The 25,555-nt window shown below is 40.8% G+C and overlaps 1 protein-coding gene across 1 annotated transcript in view; it reads left to right on the top strand.

The window, feature by feature from the left end:
• Positions 1 to 25,555, top strand: part of cacna1aa (calcium channel, voltage-dependent, P/Q type, alpha 1A subunit, a) — a 61,935-nt gene that overhangs the window by 16,433 nt on the left and 19,947 nt on the right. The window contains exons 11-34 of the mRNA XM_035655078.1: positions 21 to 138; positions 588 to 655; positions 801 to 907; positions 4,830 to 5,001; positions 5,361 to 5,992; positions 6,186 to 6,535; positions 6,649 to 6,784; positions 7,082 to 7,211; positions 7,783 to 7,842; positions 8,011 to 8,117; positions 12,449 to 12,457; positions 14,298 to 14,397; positions 14,708 to 14,868; positions 15,024 to 15,164; positions 15,254 to 15,455; positions 15,556 to 15,720; positions 16,162 to 16,272; positions 18,039 to 18,122; positions 21,462 to 21,578; positions 21,771 to 21,836; positions 22,162 to 22,259; positions 22,422 to 22,572; positions 22,839 to 22,966; positions 24,374 to 24,470. Coding sequence (XP_035510971.1) covers positions 21 to 138; positions 588 to 655; positions 801 to 907; positions 4,830 to 5,001; positions 5,361 to 5,992; positions 6,186 to 6,535; positions 6,649 to 6,784; positions 7,082 to 7,211; positions 7,783 to 7,842; positions 8,011 to 8,117; positions 12,449 to 12,457; positions 14,298 to 14,397; positions 14,708 to 14,868; positions 15,024 to 15,164; positions 15,254 to 15,455; positions 15,556 to 15,720; positions 16,162 to 16,272; positions 18,039 to 18,122; positions 21,462 to 21,578; positions 21,771 to 21,836; positions 22,162 to 22,259; positions 22,422 to 22,572; positions 22,839 to 22,966; positions 24,374 to 24,470 — 3,510 coding nt within the window. The remainder of the gene's footprint in view (positions 1 to 20; positions 139 to 587; positions 656 to 800; positions 908 to 4,829; positions 5,002 to 5,360; positions 5,993 to 6,185; positions 6,536 to 6,648; positions 6,785 to 7,081; positions 7,212 to 7,782; positions 7,843 to 8,010; positions 8,118 to 12,448; positions 12,458 to 14,297; positions 14,398 to 14,707; positions 14,869 to 15,023; positions 15,165 to 15,253; positions 15,456 to 15,555; positions 15,721 to 16,161; positions 16,273 to 18,038; positions 18,123 to 21,461; positions 21,579 to 21,770; positions 21,837 to 22,161; positions 22,260 to 22,421; positions 22,573 to 22,838; positions 22,967 to 24,373; positions 24,471 to 25,555) is intronic.

The raw sequence follows: 25,555 nt of genomic DNA, 5'->3' as shown, positions 1-25,555 counted from the left end.
TGTGTGTGTGTGTGTGCCAGATCCTGACTGGTGAGGACTGGAACATGGTGATGTACGATGGCATCAAATCTCAGGGCGGAGTCAACAAGGGCATGGCCTTCTCTATCTTCTTCATCGTACTCACACTTTTTGGCAACTGTATCCCTTGACAGTGAAAATACAAAAACACATGCACGCGAAACTCGTACACATACTGGAAATGAAGACATTTGCTGTTATATTTTAAATTGTAGTCAATGACTTTCAAAATACACAGCCATGCAAATGATTCATTTTTCTAGTTTATCTAAATCTCCATAGTGCTTATTCTGTAAACCACATTGACAGTTTTTGTCATTTGTTCCAAACAGAAACTGGTAAGCAATCTGTGACAGGGATGGTATTGTAACATGAATGATATTTTGGCTATGACCTTGGTTCTTGTATCATCTGTCCAACACACTATTCTGCCAAGAATGACAGCACACCAAGTGTTTTAGCCAGTTTATTAGTTTATTAGTCAGTTACCATATGTGCATGCTGTATACACAACAATATACACACAAACAAACTCCTACATGCTGGATATCCTTTAACTCTGTGTTCAGACACTTTGCTGAATGTGTTCTTGGCTATCGCTGTGGACAATTTAGCCAATGCACAGGAACTGACCAAGGTACCGTGCAGTCCAATATTACTTAAAATATCCGTAACATTTATTCTCTGAGAGTTATGCTCTACTGCTCAATTAATTCATTTGCATTGTTCCCACCTCATTCATCTCTTGATTTTGATTTACGTCCTAATCTCTCTCTCTGCAGGATGAACAGGAGGAAGAGGAAGCTGCCAGTCAGAAGATTGCCCTGCAGAAAGCCAAGGAGGTGGCTGAAGTCAGCCCACTGTCTGCTGCCAACCTCTCCATTGCAGCGTGAGTTCATGTCTCTATTACTGTTGTGCTCTCGTTTTTGTATCCATTTTAAGACATTTTCACACCAGGCAGGATTTTTTGGGCAGAACATTTGCATTTGCATATCTTTAAAGAAACTCATTCAGCAACTTCGAGTCTAGAGCTTATGTAAGACTGTAAGAAAAGCACAGTATAGTGCACTAACTCAGAGAGCTTACGGAATGAGGAAAACTGAAACCTTTGCCATCTGTTTAAGTTCCAATCCTAACCACATCACTTCATCAGGTATCAATCTGACCATGGCGATGTTATTGCAAAGAGTCAACGTCACAGTTTATGGACATTTAGCCTCATAGCACTTGGCCCACTTCAAAATATATTATGTTAAAATAAAAACCTAAAGCTCACTCCTTGATCTTGCTGGAACCAATCTGACATTTGGAAATGCTGCCGAAATCACACCTGATATTATTTTGGTGCAAAGAAGCACTCTATTGTCCCTGCCTTCAAATTGTTGACTAATCATCCAAAGTGATTTTCTTTTCTATTTTAGTTTAAAGTGAAACAAATTCACACCAGGCTAGGTGCGGAAAGATTATGTGCAGACATTCTGCATGTAAAGTTTTTGAGTATTTTCACCACATTTTCTCATCACATTGGTGTAAAACAACTTGCAGTCTGCAGTCTTTTATATGCACACTCAGCAGCACTGTCCATATGATTCATCAATACAATTAACAACTCAATTTCCTTAAAATGTTACTTTCTTTCCAGTTGTTTAGAATCAGTAGACACCCACGGTTAAAGCTATGTTTTTTTTATCTGACGAGGTCCGTGCATGTACTTGCATCTTCCTCCCTCTCTCTGTCAGCTTCTTTTTCTCCCTCTCTTCTCTTCTTTTTATATCTCTGTCTCTTTTTGACACTCTTTTGTGCCTACTAACACACACGCACACACACACAAGCCAGGGTTGGATTGATCTGGGCCAGCCCTCCTCTGGTCAGGAGAGTCAGAGTCTTTGATCTCTTTTCTCTGTATACACAGGGGTCTTTCCTTTCACTCCTGGTAAAGTTCACACACACTCACTCATAGAGACACACACACATACCACACTGTAGTGTGTCCCTAAAAAAAGCACAACAGGGAGCCCGAGTCTGCTTAGAAATAGCATACACACAAGACACACACACAGTTCTGACCTTTACCGCTTTGATACATCAGCAGCCTCTGCCCATTTCATATCACACTAACATATTATCATACACAAATGCGTTAAACAAACATGCCCAAGAGTCAAATCTCATCACGTGTTCATCATTTTGTGAATCACACTGTTACTGTATGTACTGTACTTCGCCGGGATGTGACAATTTGTGTCTGTGTATCTGTAAACTTTATTTTATCTGGGAGTCCTATTAAGGTTGAATATTTCTTTTTGAATATAATGCACATACCTTTGTGTATTTGTGTCTGTATGGGTCTGAGAGAGAGAAAGTGTGAGTGTTGGTTTAGTTAGAAAATCTATTCTGCAGAAAACGTTTATTTGCTGATTATTTGATTATTTGCTGAAACACGTACCCAGAGAACTGGCTGGTTTAAAATATGACATTTAAACGCTTTATACTTTTAAACTGAAGAGGTTAGGGTAGATCAGATTTTAGTTAACTGCTTTTCTTCAAATAAAATGTATCGCAGTTCTAACAGTGTAGGGCTGCATTGTATGTTACATTCCACTGTATCAGTGTAAATCCAAATCCCTCATGTGCAAAATAGGAAAGACATTGAAATTCAAATGGAGATATTTTTCCAAGCAGGGGTTTTAAACTTGGGAACATCAGTGGTGCATGTAGAATCTCTTAAGAAGAGATTCTATGGTAGGTTCTGGAAGGAGGCTGCTGTGAAAGCCACAGAAAACAGTTGTAAGGCTACATAACACTAACTAGCACCCAAACAGCCATACAGTCTAAACAGACCGCAGGAATACAGTAACAATTCAGTTTTTAATCACTTTACTGTTGTGAGTCTAAAAGGATGGAAGTAGTTCATTCACTACTATGTTTTCAGTAGTTAATGCACTACAGCCTGTGGTAACAGTTTTGGAATTATGCTAAATTAGCTTTTTCATTTAGCCTTGCTGTGTGCTAAACTGTTAGCATGTTTTATAGTAAGTTCTCATTAGTTTTTTAAAACTTTGTGCACTCTTTTGCATTGTTAATCCTCATCAGCATATGCTAACAGTATGAGTACACCACATTTTTAGTGCAATATTTTTGCAATGTGCACAATGTTCTCATGCATGGCAAACACATGGGACCATCATTTGTGAGGGAGTTTTGAAAGGGAGGAAATTATTTTGTAGTTTTATGTAGTGTAATGTAGTGTAAACTTAATATAAAAAAGGAGCAACTGTGGTCGTCAACATAAAGAAAATGGCACTTTTTTCAAAATCATTATAACACTTTAAGACTTTGGAGAACAAGAGTGTAGTTAACTGGGAAAGAGATGGCTAGAAACATTTAAACTTAATTTTAACATACTGTACAGACAAATAGGAACATCAGAAATAACGCTGGGAGTTTGTAAAAGATGCAAAGAACGATCAGGACAGAACAGTAGTAGTCATGCAGGGTAAGTGAGTGATGCAAGCAAGATGAAATTTGTGAGATTGCAAAAAGGAGGACAGGGAAAAATAAATAGAACCGTATTAGATTCACAGATGGAACAAACTGCAGAGGTGAGTGTGTGTGTGTGTGAATGTCTGGATGCATGCTTTGTATGTGTGTGTGCGTGATTGTATGTGAGAAGGGTTGCATTCCAAAATGCTAAATCTTTTTTGGCAGAAATTTTACCATTTGATTGAGACTTGTTCAGTTTTTGTATTTCAGGAATATATTTTCCTTTTTTAAGTAATTCAGTTTTACAAGCCGTTTTATTTAAATAGAGACCATTTTTTCAGGGTAGACTGACTGTTTTTTAAATGGTGGATGGATAGCCCATTTTGGAATGAAATCCTCCTTCTGTTCTTTCGTGCCATCTCACTCACCAGCTGTTTCCCTCCTCAGCAACAAAGTACACAGTGAGTGTCACAACGCTACCGACCCCTTTCTGGACTGGTATTTATTTATTTGTTTATTCATTTCTGAATCCCTTCTGTTGATTGACTTTACAACCATTCCTTGCTTTCTTTTGTGTTTTAGAACACCATCCTTTCCTTGTCCCTTTGTTCCCAACTTTTTTATGAAGTACATACCTGGCTTTCTTTAGCTGTTATTTGTGTTGGCTTATTTTTAAGAGTACATTTTCTGTTGCCTGCACCTCGCAGTACGGCTGTGGCTTTACTCTGGTTGACTTTTGGCCCTGAGAGAAAAGGGAGTTGAAGTTGATTACTGGTAGAAGTTTTGGAGGGTAAGAAAGGAGGTGGTCACTGGCAGTTTTTGGGTGTTTCTTTATCAAAGAGATAAAAAGACTGCTCAGTCACCATCTTTTCTATTAAACTTGGTGGGGATTTTGGGGTGTCATTTTGGCTTTCTGTCCCATGTAAAAGGCGGTTCTTTAAATTGTGTATAGTTTAGTTTGGGTAGATTAATTATAAATTATAACAAATTCTGACCGTGCCTCAGCGTGTCCTCCATTTTGTGTCCCCACATAGTTTACGAACTTAGGTCTGTCCTGCCCAGGCAAGCTGTGTTGACATCTAGAACCTTGTTTTGTTAAGCTGCCCTATTCTATAGGTCCAGCCAAATGACCCTTTAAAATGTCTGTGGCCCCTCAATGTGTCTTTATGTCCTGGCTATTTTATGTACTTTTTATATTTTTGGTGTTGGTTTTCACATCATTCTCATGGCTTTTGTGTGTATATTTGCACAGCGATACATGTCTTCAAACAGGCCTTTAATGCTACCAATCCCCTCCCCTCTCTCTCCGCCCTGCTTCATTTTTGCAGTAAGGAGCAGCAGAAGAACCACATTAAGGGGGGGATCAATAAGTCGGTGTGGGAACAACGCACCAAGGAGCTGAGGAGGCAGACTTTGGTGTCCAGCCGCGAGGCCCTCTATAACGAGCTGGACCCCGACGAACGCTGGAAGGCAAGGACAGGGAGGGAGGAGCAAAACAATGTAAAGGACAAGGCAAACAAAGGCCACTAGACTTGTGCTATTAGTGTACACAAGTGACGGCGATGATGATGATGATGATGATGATGATAATGATGATGACTTATGTTAACATGTTGCTTAACTGGTGTTTGTTGTGTATAGTTGATTATTTATGAATGTTAGATTTGCCATCTGTAATCTATATAGCTGGAAAATAACAAATGTTACTATAATCTAAAGTTGCAATGTTAATTTTACTTATTAACTAATTAATTTAACTTAAAGAAATGTTGTCTAGCTAGAAAGACTTGTGAATTTTTACTGTATATTGTAACTCCTATTGTCTCTTCCGTATCTGCCTCTCTATCATCTCCATGTAGGTGAACTATTCACGTCACATCCGCCCGGACATGAAGACCCACCTCGATCGTCCCTTGGTGGTTGACCCCCATGAGAACCGCAACAACAACACCAACAAGACCACTGCGAACAGTTCAGACCTTTGCTTCAGCCAGAACCATCGCGCTGACGAGCTCCACAGACAGACACGCCTCCACGAACATGGTGGCCAAGTAGGCGGGGGCGGTGGTGGAGGAGGCTCAGGTACAGCCAGGCCCCCCTTGGAGCGAGGCGAGTCCACAGAAAGCAGGCGGAGCCGTAAAGGTGAGCACCACCACCACAGCTCTCATGTCCGATTGGATGCTACAGTGATTCCTGGGCCGGGCTCGGAGGAGAGGCCGTCCAGGCGCCATCACCACACCCGGAGTGGCAGTCGAGGGGGAGGGCAGTCGGAGCACAGGAAACCCAGGTCTCATCGGAAATGTGCAGAAGATGGTGAGGATGGCGGAGGAGGAGCTGGAAAAACAGGGAGACATAAGAGCAAAGGGGTTGACGGAGGTGGAGAGGGAGAGCAGGAGGGAGCTGGCGATGGCGGTGAGAGGAGGCCAAGAAGAAATCGCCATGGCAACCAAACTGACGGCGAGGGGAAGAGGATGTGCCAGCACAGAAGGAAGTATGTCCATTGCACGTGGCTGTACTTATGAAGCAAATCTTTTGCAACAATGAGTTAAGACATGTTTCTGTCTTCTGATGTCCTCCATCCAACAAGTTTATCCTCATTATTTCTTCCCTCTTCTCTCATCTGTCACACCATCCCAACTTTCTTTTTCTATCACCAACTGTTTCTTCTTTCTCCCTCTTACTAGGGATTGCAGCGTCCCTAACCTCTCGACCACACGGCCTATCCAGAAGAGCCTCTCCAGGCAGGACAGCCAGTACAGTGAGGATATGGACAACCTCATGAATACCAAACTGGTCTCTGGCTCCACCCCACCCAGCGAGGGTCATCCTAATCCAGTTCCTAACCACACTGTGGCTCCTGGTTTTGGATCTGCCCACCATCTTGCTAACAGTGGCACTCATGGGAGTTTGGTCACATTAGATAGCTATGGGAGCATCGCACATCACCGTGCCAACAGTGTCATCAGGCTGCCTCACCCTGACTACACAGCTGTAGACATGCCAATTTTTCCATCCACAAATGCCATACTGCAGGGTAAGGACAAAATGGATGTGTTTTCTGTTACCTTGTCTCTTCTTTTCTTGAATAACAAATTCTTTATTTAATTCTTAATTATTTTCACCCCACCCCCCCATTTTTTGATCCAGTCAATAAGAATGCCAACACAGAGCCTCTGCCAGCAAAGGAGGATAAAGACGACGATGATGATGAGAAGGCAGGTGAAGGAGGACCCAGACCCATGCCTCCCTTCAGTTCCATGTTCATCCTGTCCACTACCAACCCGTAAGGAAGATGGTTACAAATACATGCACACACACTCACTTACACTACATGAATCCACACAGGCTGACACAAACATGCATTCTTGAGCCATTCACGCAACATTTGTTTTTTTTATTGATCTTTGGATATAAAGCTTAATCCTAGATGTAAAATGGACCTACTATAAATCCAAAGCTACAACACTTGCATGTGCACACACACTAACACCACAAGGATAAAGATGCAGAGAGCAAATACATTGTACTTACAAAGCATAATGGTATGTAAAAAAAAAAACATGTCTTTGTTTGCTCCTAGGTTTCGGCGGGCGTGTCACTACGTCTGCACCCTGCGTTATTTTGAGATGGTTATCCTGCTGGTCATTGCCATGAGCAGTATTGCCCTGGCTGCTGAAGACCCTGTCTGGCCCGAATCCCCTCGCAACAATGTAAGAATGTCAACCTAAATTCATGTGCCAATTAAGTTGTATGAAATATTGTGTATACATGTTACTACCATACCTATTACTTTAGTTTTTTATTTGATAAGCTGGTTGCTTTTTCCTTTGTTTTATCTGCTGGATCAATTAATAAATAAATCATATAGAGTATTACAGAAAACATATAAATCAAGCACTTAAATCTCTACCATTATTTTGAGTGACAGGATTCACTCAGTGATTTTTTGATTTGTACGTTGACAATTTATAGACCTACACAAATAAATAAACAGTTTAAATTATCATTTGTAAATACTGCATGTACCACCTATTACTTATAGCATGATATGGATTAGATGTTATATATATTTTATAATACACCAATAAATCAACCATATCAGATAATATGATATGTGTATAATATTGTACTGCCAGTAAATTATAATATTAATATAGAATAAATAAATAAATTGCACCTCAAAGTAAAATTAGTAGGTGACATCTGAAAATGTATCCATCCTATAACTCTTTCCACGACCTGGACTCAGCAGCAAAATATTCCCTCTTTCTCTTCATGCAGGTTCTACGCTATTTCGACTATGTCTTCACAGGAGTGTTCACATTTGAGATGCTCATAAAGGTAAGGCAATGTACGGAATCAAGAATCAACAACTTCCTCCAGACGTATCGAGAACCCCTGCCCAAATGAGGAGCAGACACTTTTCATTGCACACTTTCAAGGCCCAGATCACACATTCATCTCCCAGGGGTTCACATATCATAATCGTGTTCTCTTTCTTTGTTGCAGATGGTGGATTTAGGGTTGGTCTTGCACCAGGGCTCTTATTTCCGGGACTTGTGGAACATCCTTGACTTTATAGTGGTTAGTGGTGCTCTGGTGGCCTTCGCCTTCACGTAAGTCTCCCTCCTGCCTGCTGCTGTCCTCTTCCCCCCTTGCTCCTCCTCCTCTCCTGTCTGTCTACTGCCTCACTGGCACCTTGGAGTACAGCATCACCTGTTCTACGTTGTTCACTCATGGCTCACTTTTGGGCTCTCTCTGTCTCTTCCTCTCTCTGGGACTTCTGTCCTTTCTCCAGTCTCCTACCTTCTCCTCTATTCAACTTTTTCCTACCTATGCTTACAGATGGCCAATCCTCTACAGTTGGCCATTTCCTCTGCCTTTTCTCTCTCATTCAACTGCGCTTCCAACAGTCCTGCCATTTCTAAGCCCCTCCACCAACCCCCTATGCCCCAACATGTTAAAAAAAATAGTATCCCAGCATCACCTTCCTATCCACCTCTTCTTCCCCCTGTGAGAGGTGAGGACCACCCTTTGCACCTGTAACCCTTTAAGTGCCCAGGGCGTTCTAGAGTTAAAAGACCCATGCAAAGCCAGGCCAGGTCATGTTGAGCTGGCTCCTAAAAATCTCCACACCCTTCTCCACGGCAAAGCAGGTACTTTAAACCCTACTTAATCTGCATGACTGTGAGGATAAAATACAGTTACATTTGCATAGCCGGGTTAAGTTAAGGCTTAGTTTATGAACACTATGCTGGGTACAAAGCATGAATTGTGAGTTTTTAGGATTTGCTGTAATGCTTTTGCATGGTTGGGGAAAATATAAAGAGAAGCAGACCTTCAGGACTGCAGTAAACATTAAATATAATATGATAGTTCTATAGTTTGAAGACATTCAGTGGAATACGTTTATAATGGTGACGCTGTGTTTCATGACTTTAAAAATCCCATCTGTATTTCAGGAAACAACCATGTCTGTGCTTACATGCAAATGTTTAGTTTTTGTGCTCTTGTATATGGGTTACTCCTGCCTGGGGAAAGGTGGGGGTTAAGATAGTTGATCTGGCAGAAACAAGAAGCTTCCTCACATGGAGACCAAGATACTCTGGCCATTGGATATTGTTTTTTTCTATCAGAAAAGGATTTACTACTTATGTTGGTCCTGCCACATTTTCACTGCCCAAGTAAGTGACCGTTTGTAATTTCCCTCAAAGCAAATCTGCCATGGTATGAGCTTAGCACGACTTTAGCTTGCTATAAATGTCAACATTCATTGGCATTCTGAAGCCTGAATAAAAGTTGGACATCCTAGCCTTATCAGCACCTAAAGGTCCAGTGTGTAACATTTAGGAGGATCTATTGGTTGATATGGAATATAATATTAATAGATGTTTTCATTAGTGTATAATCACCTAAAAAAATAGAATCATTAAGAATGATTGGCTTGAGATTGGGCCTTAGGTCCTAGGTTTCGCAGCCACTGTAATTTCTCCTACCATGCTTTGGAAAAGCGGGCTGACTGTATTCAAATGGTTGCAATCTGCAACTTCACCACTAGATTCGCCAACTAACTTCCGTTCACGACTGATCCTTTTAAGTAAGACATTCACCAAAGAGGGTTCATAGCTAGGCTGTTGTTTTTGGATTGTATTAGCTTGTACAGGTGTAACTGTTGAGGATATTTCCTTGAGTAATAGATCTGACTTGGAAGAATACCACAAATTTCTGAAATTGGAAATACTAGAGGCCACATGACCGTTTTCATTAATCCAACTATGTATTCAAGTTTCAGTGGTAGTGAACTGAAAAGAATCTGACACTCTTTATAGACTCAGGAGGATGAGGATGGTCTACACTGCATCCATGCATCCAAGTTCTCCATATCCATGTATATTGAAATTGAAATGGCTAAGTGACATGAATAATTTAATATATGTTGCATAATGTATTTGATAAACTACACTAGGTACCGCCTTAAGTCTTTATGACTTTAAGTCATAAGTTGTGTAAACCAAAGAAAACCCATTTGCTTTATGTTTTCCCAGCATGGTATCCTCTAACATTGTCTCTTCAGTGCTCCTTTAAACTGTTTTTCTGTCAGTGTGGAGTTTTTACCTGATCACTCAGCTTTTTAACTACCTTAAATCTGTGGAAGCTGAATTGCAGTAAAGCCTAAAGTTGTTCATTATAGCCGAACAAGACTTAAGCAAAATGTCCGTCAGTCCTTTATAATTATCTCCCCTTCTTCCTACCTTTCCTTTCTCCTCGTCCTTCTGGCCTCAAAAATGTTCACACAATGGAGTTATTTCATGTACAGGAGAAAGAAAAGATCCCACCAACTTATGAAGTTGAGAAAAAGCTTTTAGCCTCATTCTAACCCTTCTCATTACAGAGTTACTATTGATTCTTACAATCTCCCCACCATGTTTTTAGGGGAAAAAAACAATGGTTACCTGCTTCTACACTGTAGTTTGTGGCCAGCAGAATCATTACCTTGAAGCTCATGTTATCAATTTTTGAGAAGTCTTGTTGTACAATGGTAAATTAAGATTATTTTTAGTAGATGAATTAGTATCTCTGCCACTTCCCTGGTGGAGTTCTCCATTGATGATTTTGTAGCATCATTAAAAAATATAAAAAAACATTTATTCTTAGGGACCTATTCTGAGTCCTGTTTCAATATGAGCTCACATTGTATAAGTTTTGTAGTTTATCTGTGGGACCTTGAGTACACACTTTGAATGAAGATTTGGTGCTTTAACAAACAAGCAAACCTGTGATATATGGATCTGTCTTTAGCTGAGGCGAAATGTCAGCAATATAGTACGGTCTTGAGGAGGACAAATTATTTTAAGTACAAAGCAAATATAAATTATTTTATACCTACTACTGCTTTGCACAGTAGTACAATGGGACTGAATGCAGGCCAGCATGAAGATGAGAAATTGCTTGTCTATATATGAACTTGGCAGGTGCTCCAGGGTTCTAGTGGTGGTGCCCCATCTATAAGACTGGCTTTTGCCTCCGTCTTTCTCTCTGAATCATCTTTATTTGTGTGTTCTTTCACTAACACTCTTCCCCGTAATCTCTAGTTGTGTATGTAGTACACATAGACCTGTCTGTGTTTCTGTTTGTGTTTATATATCTGTGTATCTGTGTGCTTCTGTCTTCAACTTTGTGTCCTCTAACCTCCTTGTGTTACATATTTATATGTGAGTCAATTTTATATGTGTCTCTATTTCCTCTCTCTGTGACTAATTCTACACTTAATAGGGAAATGTGAACTATGAACTAATAAATAGATGTACGCTGTTAAAATTGCTGGGCAAAATAATGAAAGTGAGCATAATGAAACCTCAAGTAATCACAAATTTAAAAGAATCAAAGAGCATACAAAAACGGCACAGCAGCTAAACAGTTAATATGAGTAATAAATGAGTACCAGAGTGAGAAACCTGCAATTATACAGGCATGTCTGGTACAAACTGTATGTTAACATAAAGACAAATTCACAAACAATCAATTAAGCCAGTTGAACCAATTAAATCTGATTTAGCTACGATAGGGGTTAACGACACTAATGGCTGATGGGGAGATCCGAACCAGTCAGAACAGACTCGCTCACATCTAGATAGTACGTTAATTCAATTGGTGGAAATCAAACAGCACTCCAGAAAGGCTCAGCAGTCTCATTGGAGATGTTTATCGCTCCTTTAATCCAATTAGTCTGGTCTGAGGGCTGCTGGTGTCTTGGACCACTTTTGCCGCCGTCTTGCACATTTCTGCAGCCAGACTCAGATTTTACGTCCAGACAGGCTGCCAACGCAGAGACACTTGCATGATATCAGCTAGAGTTGGGTTAGCTTAGAGGGATATCTTTACATTTTGAGATTTTATTTTTACCAGGCTATGTTTGTTCTAGTAGGCGTTTTTAAATGAGTTCATATGTGGGCACGTTGATCCTCATTAATAGTGAGTTAAGCACTGATGTACAGTATAACTCATGAGGTTTTAAGCTCACAGTTCATCTATGGTTTGGAAACTAGTGCTAATTTACAGATTTTAAAAGTTGGATTTGGAAGATTTTGGTGGAACTAGATGTGATTAAATTATAAATAAATTCAATACTAAAATGTCAGAGATGAAGTACTTTGGTTCTCTATTCGCGCTTTCAGTCTAGATTTTGAGTGTGTGTTTATGTGCATGTGTGGGTTAGATTTAGCAATATGGGTGGGAGGGTTGATCTGATAAAAAAGTAGGCTTTGTGTTCTCTCTTTTTCTCTCTTTATCTCTCTTTATCTCTCATATGGATGTTTTCCCTCGAAATCCCACCTTTCTCTATGTCCCATTCTGTTTCTTTCTCCCACCCTTTGTCTTTTTGTCTATTTCTCCCTTTGTCTCGCTGTCTCTCACCCCTTTCTCATCTCTCCGTTTGGACCACCAGCAGCGGCGGCGGGTAAAGTTCTCTCTCTTGTTCCTCCTCATTTTCTCCTTCTGCACTCTCGGCGCCTGTTCTTCTGATCACACACCTCTGTCCTTTTCATCCATCCCTCATCACAGCTGACTTCTGTACTTGTCTGTTCTTCCCCTTTTTCCATTGTTCACCATGGAACAGCTCTGACTCAAACACAACTAAACCTCAAGTTCAGGTTTTCCAGTGAATCACCCACATAACGTTCAATATTTTGTCCTAATTGCAGGTTAATCACAGAAAATACTTAGTACAGTAAATGTGAACACAACCTAAATCTCCATAAGTCCCCGTAAGGTATCTTCGGGGAAACTGTCAACCATAGACACAAGTGTAACAAAAATAAAAAAAACAATGATGTAGAGTGGTTTACGCACATACACACACTATTACACATGTGTGCACACGCAAAGTGTACACACACAGAACCACCAGAAGTCTACCATCTGGTATAACAGCTGTAAGACACAGGCAGCTGTACACACAGTTGCCTTCTCCCTAAGGATCACTGTCGCTGACCTTTGACCTTAATCTCTTCACCCTAATCTTCATACCGGATATGTGAGAAATTTAGAAAAATCCGGGCAGGATGTTGAAAACTACCATACAGTCTTCAACCATGAAAAGGTTATGATTTTACAAAATAGCCCATTTTGCATCAGTTAACTCCTGTAATTTTTCTTTAGAATCTCATTAGATATTTACTCACTTAGTAGTTCTTAAATTTGAGTTTTTAGCTTTGTGAAGAGTGTTCAGTCTGACTGAAACAAAAGTTTTTTTCCTTCTTCCTCACACATGTACCTAGAAAACCAAAGTGACGAGAAAAAAAGAGGTTTGGCTCAGCATTTCAATCAAGAAATGCTCGCTAAAATATCTGTGTCTTCGCCAAAATGGCTTACAAGACAAGATTCCATGCTGTTCGAACAATGCTGTGAAACCAGCTTATCCTAGTTGTAGTTTAGAGTTTATAGAAATTAGCTGGTTGAGTCATCAAAAGAGAGAGTTTGGCTTTTCATTTAAGCTTTATACACATTCTGACACTACCAAATTGTGACTTATGTTTTAACGTTTAAGGAGTAGTTTTATCTATCTTTAACTTTACAATGTGGAGCATTTCTAAGCCGTCATTAACTTAACAGGAGAGCATTTCACTGTAAGTTACCCGTCTAACAAGGCTTCCTATAGTCAGCTGCTAACAGAAAATATGGGGTTATGTCTCACTGAGACCACGACTAAACTCTCTCTGCAAATGCCTCTGTGTAGAATAGAGTTCTCCATCTCTCAAACTGCTGCTAAAAGAAGGAATATTGCAGCATGGAAAGCAAGGTTTCAATGCAGCATGAAAATATTTCACCATTAGCTGGGCATGTGCAAGCCAAGGCTTTAGCCGACCTTTTAAAGCATTGAAATACATTGCAAAGTATTACACAAGTGTAGCTACTAGATAGCATATCGACAGGAATGACATCAGTTATTCCCGTAGCATGTCCTGTAGATGTAAAATACCACCTAACTCTAGCATGTAGCTACAATGCTAACCTCACACTTAGAAATAAGGCTAAAGCGTAATATGATAGCAATGCTGCATGTGTTGCTATGTATTTAATCCAGACGCAGTTACTCATTTTGAGTTAACTCGGACACAAATACCATCAAAGAATGGCTGCCCACTGCCATTTTGGATTCGAGAAGACTAAGCCTGTCATGTCCACCTGAACCTGCTGACTTTTTTTATTTGTATGTGTGTGTGTGTGTGTTTGTGTATGCACTTGTGTGTGTGTGTATCTGTTTCTGTATGTCGGCGTGCATGTGTGTACACATATAGGGGGAGCAGTAAAGGAAAAGACATCAGCACAATCAAGTCTCTGAGGGTACTGAGAGTGTTACGACCTCTGAAGACTATTAAACGTCTTCCTAAACTTAAGGTATGTTTACATCGAAATAGTTTGACCTCAGATTAGAGTTACCCTTACTTTTCTGGAAGCACGGGGTCTAATCAAATCAAAGGTTTACCATCAATTGTTATTTATTGCATTTTATATCAGTTTACACTGAAAATAACATAGATACTGTATCTTAGACTTTTTAAGTGTCTGTCTGCTACCAGCCATCAGTACAAATTGCATTTGATACCACAATTCAAGATCAAACTACACAAATAGTTTCAATCCAATGTATTTATTTCATACAATAACCAAGTACTCTTCCTCCGGTGTTCTCTTTCTCAATCCTCAGGCTGTGTTTGACTGTGTGGTGAACTCGCTGAAGAATGTCCTCAACATCCTGATTGTCTACTTACTCTTCATGTTCATCTTTGCTGTGGTGGCTGTGCAGCTCTTCAAGGGACGTTTCTTTTACTGCACTGATGAATCCAAAGAGTTTGAGCGCGACTGCAGGTTAGAACATTTCCCAACCGGTCACCTTCTTAATGTTGAATTGAGCCCCTTCATTCAGGAGGACTTGCTTCATGTGTCTCTTTCCCTTCCATCTACTCAGAAACGACTCAGAAAAATATTTATGTATTGTGCTGATGTGATATGTTGTATTTCAGGGGCGAATACCTGGTGTATGAACGCGATAACGAAGTGAAGGCGCAGAAGCGGGAGTGGAAGAAGTACGATTTCCACTACGACAACGTGGCTTGGGCCCTCCTCACCCTCTTCACCGTATCTACCGGAGAGGGGTGGCCGCAGTGAGTACACATGAACTTACACAGTCACATGCAGCACACATGCTTTCTGACAACCTATAACCCTCCCCGTTCGCCCTCTTCCTCTGCAGGGTGCTGAAGCATTCAGTGGATGCGACTTATGAGAACCAGGGCCCGAGCCCGGGGTACCGGATGGAGATGTCCATCTTTTACGTGGTGTACTTCGTGGTCTTCCCCTTCTTCTTCGTCAACATCTTCGTAGCTCTGATCATCATCACCTTCCAGGAGCAAGGGGACAAGATGATGGAGGACTACAGTTTAGAAAAGAACGAGGTGAAGAAGGAATAAGGGAGTGAAGGAGGGTGGAGATAAAAAGTCTTGGGCTGGTGACCTTGAAGGAACATTGTAACTAACTGGGTTTGTTTTTTTGCAGAGAGCTTGTATAGACTTTGCCATCAACGCCAGACCCCTGACACGACACATGCCTCAGAACAAGCTGAGCTTCCAATACCGAATGTGGGAGTTTGTGGTGTCGCCGCCATTTGAGTATACTATAATGGCAATGATCGCGCTCAACACGGTTGTGCTGATGATGAAGGTAAAAGTCTACATGCTACAGACAGTGCCAACAGTAACATAAACACACATCAACTAAACAGCATTAACTACTGACTGTCGAGGTTTACATCTTTCGCTCTTTGTATCTCTTGCTGTCTCCCCCAAACAAAATATTAACACTCATTTGGTTTAACTTATTCAGATGTTGCTTGTACACTATTTCCTCCGATAAAGCCTTTTAATGAATGTGTCTGACTCTCCATTGGGTGAGCTGAACTGTGTGTCACTTTATATGTCTTCATACTACCCCTTCTTTTTGTCCCTGGCGGTGTATGTGTGTGTGTGTTTGTGTCTGTATGTGTGTCTACATTAATACACACTTATCTGTGTGTATGGAAAACCATTCCCTTGTATTTGTACACTGGTTTGTTGGTATGAATGTCTACGCTGCCTGTGTGTGTGTGTGTGTGTTTGTTCATAGTATGACGGAGCTTCTGACACCTATGAAGCTGTGTTAGCCAACCTGAACATAGTGTTTACCTCCCTCTTCTCCATGGAGTGTGTACTCAAGATCATCGCCTTTGGAGTTCTGGTGAGTATATATGTGTGTGGGTTTGTGTGTGGTAAGGCTGTACTGCTCTGCTGTATCATTGTAGAAAGTTTTGAAAATCAGTCAATATTATATGGTATCACTGTATCTACGTATATTTTTAAGGGCTAGCATGCAGTGTATAACAGTTGAGACAATAAAGATATTCTCTGACAGACAAAATGCAGAGCTAAAGCCTGAGATGCACAAAAGCTTAACAAGAAAAACATTCAGCAACACCTACAATTCAGTGTAGATACCTGTACCCTGCCTGTTTTTGGGGAGATTATAATAGTCTTAAGAAAAAGTACTTTTATCTACATGAAGCAGTTCTTGGTAAGAACTATGAGATTCAATATGCCTGCAAGCCTGATAACCAAGACAATAAAGGAGGCTTAGTTGTATAACACAATGGATTTGACAAATTAAATGCCACTCTGTGTCATGTCATGGAGCATGTCTTCACAGCAGCACGGTCCATCATTTTCTTACACTGGGACACATTGTCTGACATGCATTACTGTGGTGAAATAATGAGCTGTTACAGGTAAAAAAAAAAAAAAAGATGCAAAGAAATGGGAAACTGCCATAAGTCAGCAGTAAAGTGTGCAGTCATCGGAGCTGCAGAGGAATGGAAGGGAAAAAAACGAATAGAAGAGATAGTTTAGGGATGAATGTTGGGAGGAGATACAGGATAGAGGAGCGACGGTAATACAGTAATTAGAAGAACAAGAGTGAATGACAGATAGGCGGTAAAAGAGGGAAGCAGAGATTACAGAGGGGGGTGTAGATTAAGCAGGATAGGATTTGAGTCTGGGAAAGTGCACTCAAACACACACTGAACATGGACAATCACACACAAACAACAGCAGGCCTCAGAGACAGACGTCTGTGTGTGTTTGTCAAGGTGGTTTATTTTAATAGCCACCTCCCTTGCGCTCTTCCTTTCCTTCCACTTGTCTAATGCACAGTTTGGCTGCAGGCAGTGTGTAGGAGAGCAAAAACGAAGCAGACCTCGATCTCTCTGTCTCTCTCGTTCGAGTCGCTCTGCTTTTGAAGTGAAAATTAAAACGTCCGTAATCATGTATATTGCCGAGAAATGTGTTTGCACAGATGTATGGCTGGAGTTGATTAATGACACATATGAGAGGGATGTGATACCCTTTTTATGAGAAACCAGCAGGAGTTGAACACGACTTTCTGTGGGTTTGGTTTATGATGTGCAGCGATATACAGTATGTGATGTTTTCTGGCTGCTGTAGTGTTCTGATGCAGTACAAGTTGTCCCTAGCTTGTCTGATGGCATCCGTCCAACATGCCGTCACCGATGGTCCATTTGTCTTATCTAATTTCTTTCTTGTTCCTGTCGGACACTGACATGTATTTTCTTTTCCGCTTTCTTGTTCTCTTTCTCTTTCTGTCGTGCTCTTTCTTCCTCTCGTTGTCTCACTCTTTACCTCCCATTCTCTTTCTGCATTTTATACTTTTCATATTACTTAAATTCTGCATTATCCTTATTCTTTTAATGTGGTCTGTCTATGCTCCACCTCCTTGCACCACCCATTTCTCTGCCAATATTTGACCTGTTTTTTTTTTTTTTTTCTTTCTCTCCCTACCACATCCATGTTCTACATTGGTACTGTCTCATTCTCCTCACATGTTACCTCATCACCCTCACACCTTTCTTATTTCTACCTCTTACTCCCTCTATCTTCTCTATCCCTCTGCTCCACCTCTCTTTTCTGTCTCTTTTCTTCTTTTGTCTACAGAATTATTTCAAAGATGCCTGGAATATTTTTGACTGTGTGACAGTTCTGGGCAGCATCACTGATATCCTGGTTACAGAGCTTGGGGTAAGTAGCAGACTCTGTAGATGTGTATGTTTAAAAGATCTGCACTGAGGAGTCAAAACTGTAAACAGAAAGACATGATATTGTGTTAGCAATGTTTGTTGAGTAAGTATGACTATTTGCTAGGTAAGCTTCAGCATGTGTCTATGGGCTTGTACATCTGTCACATAGCCTAAAAGACATACAGTAGACAAGACAAGGAGTTAGGGGAGAGCATGAGTTAGAGGCCACTGTCGAGTCTTGCAATGCTCAGTCATGCATGAACATCTCTTGGAAGGCTTATATAATTGTCCCAGTTGGTGGAACGTGGAGAGACCAGACTCCAGCTAGCCAGCACTGAGCCACCGACAGCAAGGCAGGAAGTATGCTGACGCTCTGTAGTCAGCCAGCGCACAGCTTCTGCAAGCAACTTAGTAGCCAATCAAATGATCAGATTGCATCTCAGGTGGCCAATAGAGACTTTGCAGTTGCATCAGACATCCTTAAGTAACAACAGCTGAAGTCTTGAAGGTCAATTGGACATCTGACTGTGTCAATAATTAAATCAACTGTACTTAAAAAAGGAATATCTGAAAAGGAAAACGTGGGTCCATCCTTAAAATCATAGCTAAAAGTGATCGGTCTGATTAACTAGACTGTGTCCAGGGTTACATTATTTCTACACAGCACATTAAATTGCATTGAACCAGTGATAGTAAGAAGGGCAGGTAGTTTGGTTAGTCACACAGTTACCTGGCTTGGTGGGATTATGTTTTTTTTAATGTAGTGACACCCATCATCACTTACAAACATCCTTACTGCATTTAGACTGTTATGCTAATGATTGTCACCTGAAAGCAAACAGAAACACAAACTAAGAACCAGTCTAAAAACAAAGGGTAGTAAGGTAGCATATGGCAATGAAACTGTTGATATGTGCGCAAGTCTGTGTGTGCAAGTGTGGGGGAGTGTCATCTGTAGAAATTATCCTAAAGGTGTATTCAGACAGAACATGAGGCAATTTTTAGGTGGCATACCTGAGGCGTTCTACTTCTACTTCACAAATGTACAAATGAAAAGGAAAATGAGACACGCTTGATAACTTAAAACTAACAGCGGAACAATTAGTACATTGGCTGTTTGGAGCAAATAACCTGCGAGAATAACAAAAGGTGAAAATTGGCTTCGTGTTCAGTCTGAACAAAAGTTGCCTTAAAGGGTTGAACTCCTGCAGAATTACAGGTAGAACTGGCAGGAATAGAATACATTAACTGTATTTAAGAGATGTATCAACTTCTTGGATAGCTTTGATCCAAAGAAGTTCAAAAGGGCAAGGGATACCAATGATTCAAGCTCTCTCAAGATTTAAATTAATGCTCCAGTCAGATTATAGTAAATATTTCACTAATTGGTTGGTATGCAGTAATGTTTATTTATTTAGAATCCATATATATTTTTCGAAACAATTCCCTGCTGTCTGTATCCTTGGTATCCCCAAATATATGAATGTACAAAATGTGCAGACAGAAACCTGCTGCTGTACTAACTTGTCTCTGTATTGACTGTCGATTTCTTTCTTGTTTTTATCTTTTTACATGCTTTCTTTAAATCGTCCACAAACTTAACGATGATCTACTGTAATCTACTTCGCCCCACCCCCTTCTCCCCCAACACCTACTACTTCCTGCGATTCCGTCCAATCAAAATGCACTATGAATCCTCTGTGTCCACCCATGACAACCGGCTTGGTCAATATCTCTGGTTGTTCTACGAACCAACCAAAAATCCAAAAATTTGCCGCTATAAACCATATGTCTGCAACATCCACATGTAGATGGTTTGTAATTTTTTGGAGATCTTATTTTAGTGCATCTGTTTTAACTGCAATGTGCATGTTTTGCTTGATCCCCCCACAACCCAAAACCCTCAACTGAGTTCTAAATTATTTTTATTTTTTAAATTAATTTGTTGCCAAGTTTACTAACCTCTCTACCAGCCACTGTCCATTTCATACAGCTATAAATCCTACCAATACTGTAGATCCTTTACTGGGAACTAGTGTTTGGTTTGTAAAGAATAGGATTATATAAAACTGGAATAGATAGCTACATCTATCCATTGAGATTAGCCGTTCATTGTGTGCACATACACAGACACACACACACCCACACATATGACAGTGACTGGGAGAGTGTTTCCAGTAACAACAGGGTAAATCAAAAGCTTTGCTTCTGGCAGAGAGAACAAGTGATGCATGCTGCCCCTTGCATGTCTTTGGCAGGAACCCTTTATTTTCACAACACACACACACACACACACACACACACACACACACACACGCACACACAAACAGAGCAATGTAATACATTCTATATTGTGGATGGATCCTGCATGTGCCTGCTGCCAGTCCCTTTTGAGTACTTCGTCTCACTTCAGTTGCACTTCAGCTGCAGTCTTTTGTTCTACTGTGGTACGTGGTTGAAGAACTCTGTATTACCAATTTCACTTAAGTAATAAAGAATAATTTGTAATTTTTGAAAATAAAACAAATAAATATGAACATGCTTTCTTTTCAAAATCAATTGAAATTGCCACAGACAAAAAAAAATATGAACTTGAAGAAATTACGATATAATGACCTTAGTTGGTCCTTCAACCACTTCTTGCTCTTTTTTGGCTGTGACATCACTACAGAATGTCACATGACTTTGGCAGCCAATCCTATTGGATGGTGCATCAGCTGCCATTAGCTTTGCTTGTTTGCCTTGTATTAGTGCACATCTGCATGCTGTGGGCTTGCTTCATATTAAAATATTGCATATTTTGCCTTGAGAGAATTAGTGCATTTGGTTGTCTTTCCAAGGAAACGTCCTGACATCCCTGCACTTTAACTATTCACCATTCCTACCACATTTACTACTTTGTAACCCAATTGGATGAAACTAGTTAGATTTGGATGATTTCCTTTCCCCTGTGTTGTTTGGTTTGGTTTTGTCTAACTTAATGGATATGAAAAGCTTGTTGGAGCCTTGCTGATTTGAGTTTGGTTTGCTTTGACTTGTTTGGCTCCTGATTCTTTTATTTGTATTAAGTTTGAATCTCCTTCAGTTTGAGTTTGACTGTTTTTTCTCTAATTTTTTTTTCTGTCCTGTCTAAGGAAAGATGTTTGCACGCTTTGCACTAAAACTAACTACTCTTTCCTTTTATTCCAACCCCAAATCCTTCTTTCTACCTTTCCTTTCCCCTGCTCTTCACTTCCCCCTCTTTAACTTTCAATCCTAACCCTTTCTACCCCTCCTCCTCCCTTTGTTTCTCTTTCTCTTTCTGTCTCCCTTTCTCTACATTGTTGTGGCTATACTGTAGAATAATTTCATCAACCTAAGTTTCCTGAGGCTGTTCAGGGCAGCTCGTCTCATCAAGCTGCTGAGGCAGGGAGAAACCATCCGTATCTTGCTCTGGACCTTCGTTCAGTCCTTCAAGGTTCACAACCAATTATACAGCATAGCACACACACCGAAATCATATGCATTCATATTTGCCGGTTTTACAAAAAACCTATCCAATATTGTGTATATATACATAGACAATGCCTAGGTGCAGTGTCATATAGCATGCTCAGTGCATTCATATGTATCCAACCTAATAACAAACGATTATTGTATCTCTCCTCAGGCACTGCCTTATGTCTGCCTCCTCATTGCCATGCTGTTCTTCATTTACGCCATCATTGGGATGCAGGTGGGTGAGAGCCTCAACCATAAAAAATGCTATAGTGCTTTTGGGATACATTAAATATGTTTGATAGAACAATGATGAGGAGGAGGAGGTGGAGGTAGAGAAGGAGAATGAGGATGATGATAATAGTCATAAGGATCTGGTGCATAACAGGTGGAGGAGGAGGAGGAGGAGGATGTTTATAGAAGTGGTGACTGCGGCATGTGTGCAGTAAAGTGTGAAAATCTCAGGCCCTGCTTTAGTGGCAAGGAAGGCCAGAAAGGTCACTGATGAGCAACTGTAGCTTGTAACTGGAATTCAGTGTTAACAATGTGATTGTATTTAACAGCTGTTTGGGAATATTGCTATTGAAGAAGACGGAGAGAGTGCCATCACCCAGCACAACAACTTCAGGACCTTCATACAGGCTCTCATGCTTCTCTTCAGGTGCTGATGAACGTGTGTGTGTGTGTGTGTGTGTGTGTGTGTGTGAATCTATCTGTATATACAGCGCTTGCTTTATATGTAAATATAAAATATTCTAACCTGTTACAGTTTTAGCAGACTTGATATTCCTCAAAAATTGAGCAAAGCTTCTGTGTGTTTTAGGAGTGCAACTGGAGAGGCTTGGCATGAGATCATGCTGGCGTGTCTGGGGGGTAAGGAGTGTGACCCCCTGTCAGGGAATACAGACCCAGAGTGTGGCAGCCAGTTTGCCTACCTCTACTTCGTCTCCTTCATCTTCTTCTGTTCATTCTTGGTGAGTACATACTACATAATCCAATACACTCATCTGCAGCTTGTTATTTCAACTTGCCATCTTCTAGCAAGGTATTCCAAATCCCAAGTCCTCATTCATTTTGTCTTTCGCTTCTTTCGCTGCTTCTTGAGTGTCTCAGATTGTTCTGCAGTTCTTAGCTATAGCTTGGGAAAAAACGTAGCTTAAACTTAACATGCAGTTTCATTAAAACACAATTGTTTGTCAGATCAGAGGTTTAACTTTTATACTTGTGTGTATGTGTGTAGATGCTGAATCTGTTTGTAGCCGTCATCATGGACAACTTTGAGTACTTGACTAGAGATTCATCCATACTGGGACCTCATCACCTGGATGAGTATGTCAGGATATGGGCCGAGTATGATCCTGCTGCCTGGTGAGTGGTAACGTGCACACACTCAGGTGCACATGCACATACTAGCACACAACGCTAATTGGGCAGGCTTTGACACTGACATGATGTAACTTATATGATAAAGTTATATCCATAAACATGTCACATTTCTGGTTGTGTTTGCACCAGTAGTGCACATAAAACCACAAAGTCATTACTTAAGATGTGTATATTCATGCAACGGAATCAGTAACTTCTTAACAATGCAGTAACTGTGTTTTTTATTGTGTAAAACAGCAGAACAAGGTCAAATGATATAGAAAAAATACAAACCACAAGTGCCAACCGGTTAATAGAGCCAAATTTTCGAGCGAAAGAGCTGCAAGGGGGCTGTAACGGATCTGAGTATAACCTCATCAGGCATCTGGTTATCTCTCTCACACCGTACAACCCCCCTCCCGTTCCTCCCCTTTTCTGTAAACTGCCCTGAAATACCTCCCACCCCTTCCTAGCCCTTTTCCCTTTCCTGGAATCTGCATACTGATAAAAAAAACGTAATGTGGCAACGTCTACTACCCAAACAAAGCTGCTTTGTCCAACTCTGTAGTCTAAATGTAGACATGCTACGTTTCATGTATCTGTATTCCAGTGCCTGTGTGTTGCCCTCTTGCTGTCCTGTAGACTGCACTTAGCGTGCTCTAAACAGGGAAAGTAGGAAAGGAAAGGAAATGAAAGAGAAATAAGAGAATAGAAGGCATGATAAAATTTACAGGAAAGATAGATAACAGATTGAAATATGGGCGAAAATGGTGAATGGAAAAATGAAAGAGAGATTTAAATAGTTGATTAGAGGTTATGAAATCATCAGTTATCATTTTTCATAACATTCAGGAAAGTTATTGCTGCTCCAGTTACATTTGCTGAATATTGTGAGTAAATTCCCTCTCCTGAAACTAACATTTTCAACCACACCTCACTGAGTAGGACTTGGAACCCACTGCACAGGAAGCGGAAGACAGGGAACAAAGACACATGGTTGACATTAAACACATATTTAAGAGGGAGGGGATCTGCGCACCACAAGCAGCTATTAAGCATTTAACTGTTTACCAAGCAGATGCTTTTCTACTCAATTCCTTAATTACACACATCCAGCCAGGGGTTGGACTGGAGAGAGGAAGGAAAGGGCTGTTGAGCTAAGAACAAGGAGTAAGAGAAAGAAAATGGAGGCATTCAGTGAAGTGCGTAGAGTGTGTATGTAGGTGCATTCAGGTGTAGATGTGTCTGTCACATACAGTAAACATATTGTAAAGTATTTTCAGATACTGTGTACTTGTCAACTTGTGCTCTTCCTCCCAATGTTCTCTCTTCTTTCTGGATGTGTGTGTGTGTGTGTGTTTTCCTGTGTGTATGCGTGTGTTTCTTAACTCCCCTGTATTCTTCTTGCAGCGGGCGCATTCATTATAAGGACATGTACAGTTTATTACGAGTTATCGACCCGCCTCTCGGCTTAGGCAAGAAATGCCCCCATAGGGTGGCCTGCAAGGTTTGACTTCCATTCAAACAAAATCTCTCAACCACACTTGCTAGCCACAGCATCCAGGAATGGAGTGAATGCCGCTTTATATATTTTTTTTCTTCTTCATTTCAATTTTACAAATTCTTTTCTACCATTATCGACTTGCATTCTGAACTGCTTAGAGAATGTGCGGGACAATGCAGACACCCAGAGAAGCATGTGAAGTGCACTAAGTGAAATGGGGGGGGGGGACCCAATCCACATTAAGAAGTTTTACCACATTGTAAAATCTTTTTTTCTTTCTTTTTTTTTTCCCTTTTCTGAATATTCTTTTCTTTTGCTTGCTGTGGAGCCATGGCTATAATGTAGCAAGCTACGGTTGCCCACTGTAGTGTTGCATTGTTCTTGGTTTTTGGGGGTTGGGGGAAAGACAGAAACTGCATTGACACCCCTTCCTCTTCCTCCCCTCTCTCCTCGTCCGAGCAGGAGCAGCTTGGTGTCTGCTGGCAAGCTCTGCCCTGCTCTTGTGCAAACACACACGACCACACACATATACAGTTTATATATACATTTGTCCTGCTTGCTCAGAATTGTCTTCTGATTCTACAAAGGAACATTTACTTCGCAAATTCCAATCCTAATCTTCCTCCTGTTGTCTCCCTTCCCTGTGTCATTTACTCCCTCTCTTTTTTGACATGACTGTTAGAGAGTACTGTAGCTCATAGAGAAGCCACACAGCCACAGTCTCTCCAAATAAGCCCAATAACCTTGTCTTTCTGTTGTTCTGTTCTTTTACTTTATTTTGGTGTTTTTTTCTTCCTTTCTCCCCCCTTTCTCTCTCGATCTCTGACAATCCTCCTCTCTCTTTTCAACTCCATCCTCTAATAAATCTCTCTCCCACTGCATCTTTTTTCTCCCACTTCCTCCCCCTCTCCATCTCTCCCCTTTTTTTGTGCTTTTGTTAACGGGGTGGTGGCACTGGCTGATGTTGCAGTGGCAGGATCAGTTGCAGGGAAATGTATGACATGCTGAGGCACATGTGTCCTCCACTAGGCCTCGGGAAGAGGTGTCCAGCACGGGTGGCCTACAAGGTCAGAAAGGACCCCATCTTC

The sequence above is a fragment of the Morone saxatilis genome, unplaced genomic scaffold, assembly GCF_004916995.1.
Source record: "Morone saxatilis isolate NCDOM2014 unplaced genomic scaffold, NCSU_SB_2.0 Contig14, whole genome shotgun sequence".
In the NCBI taxonomy this organism is placed as follows: domain Eukaryota; kingdom Metazoa; phylum Chordata; class Actinopteri; family Moronidae; genus Morone; species Morone saxatilis.
Note: the sequence above shows the minus strand (reverse complement) of the source record. Positions and strands in the feature narration are given on the sequence as shown.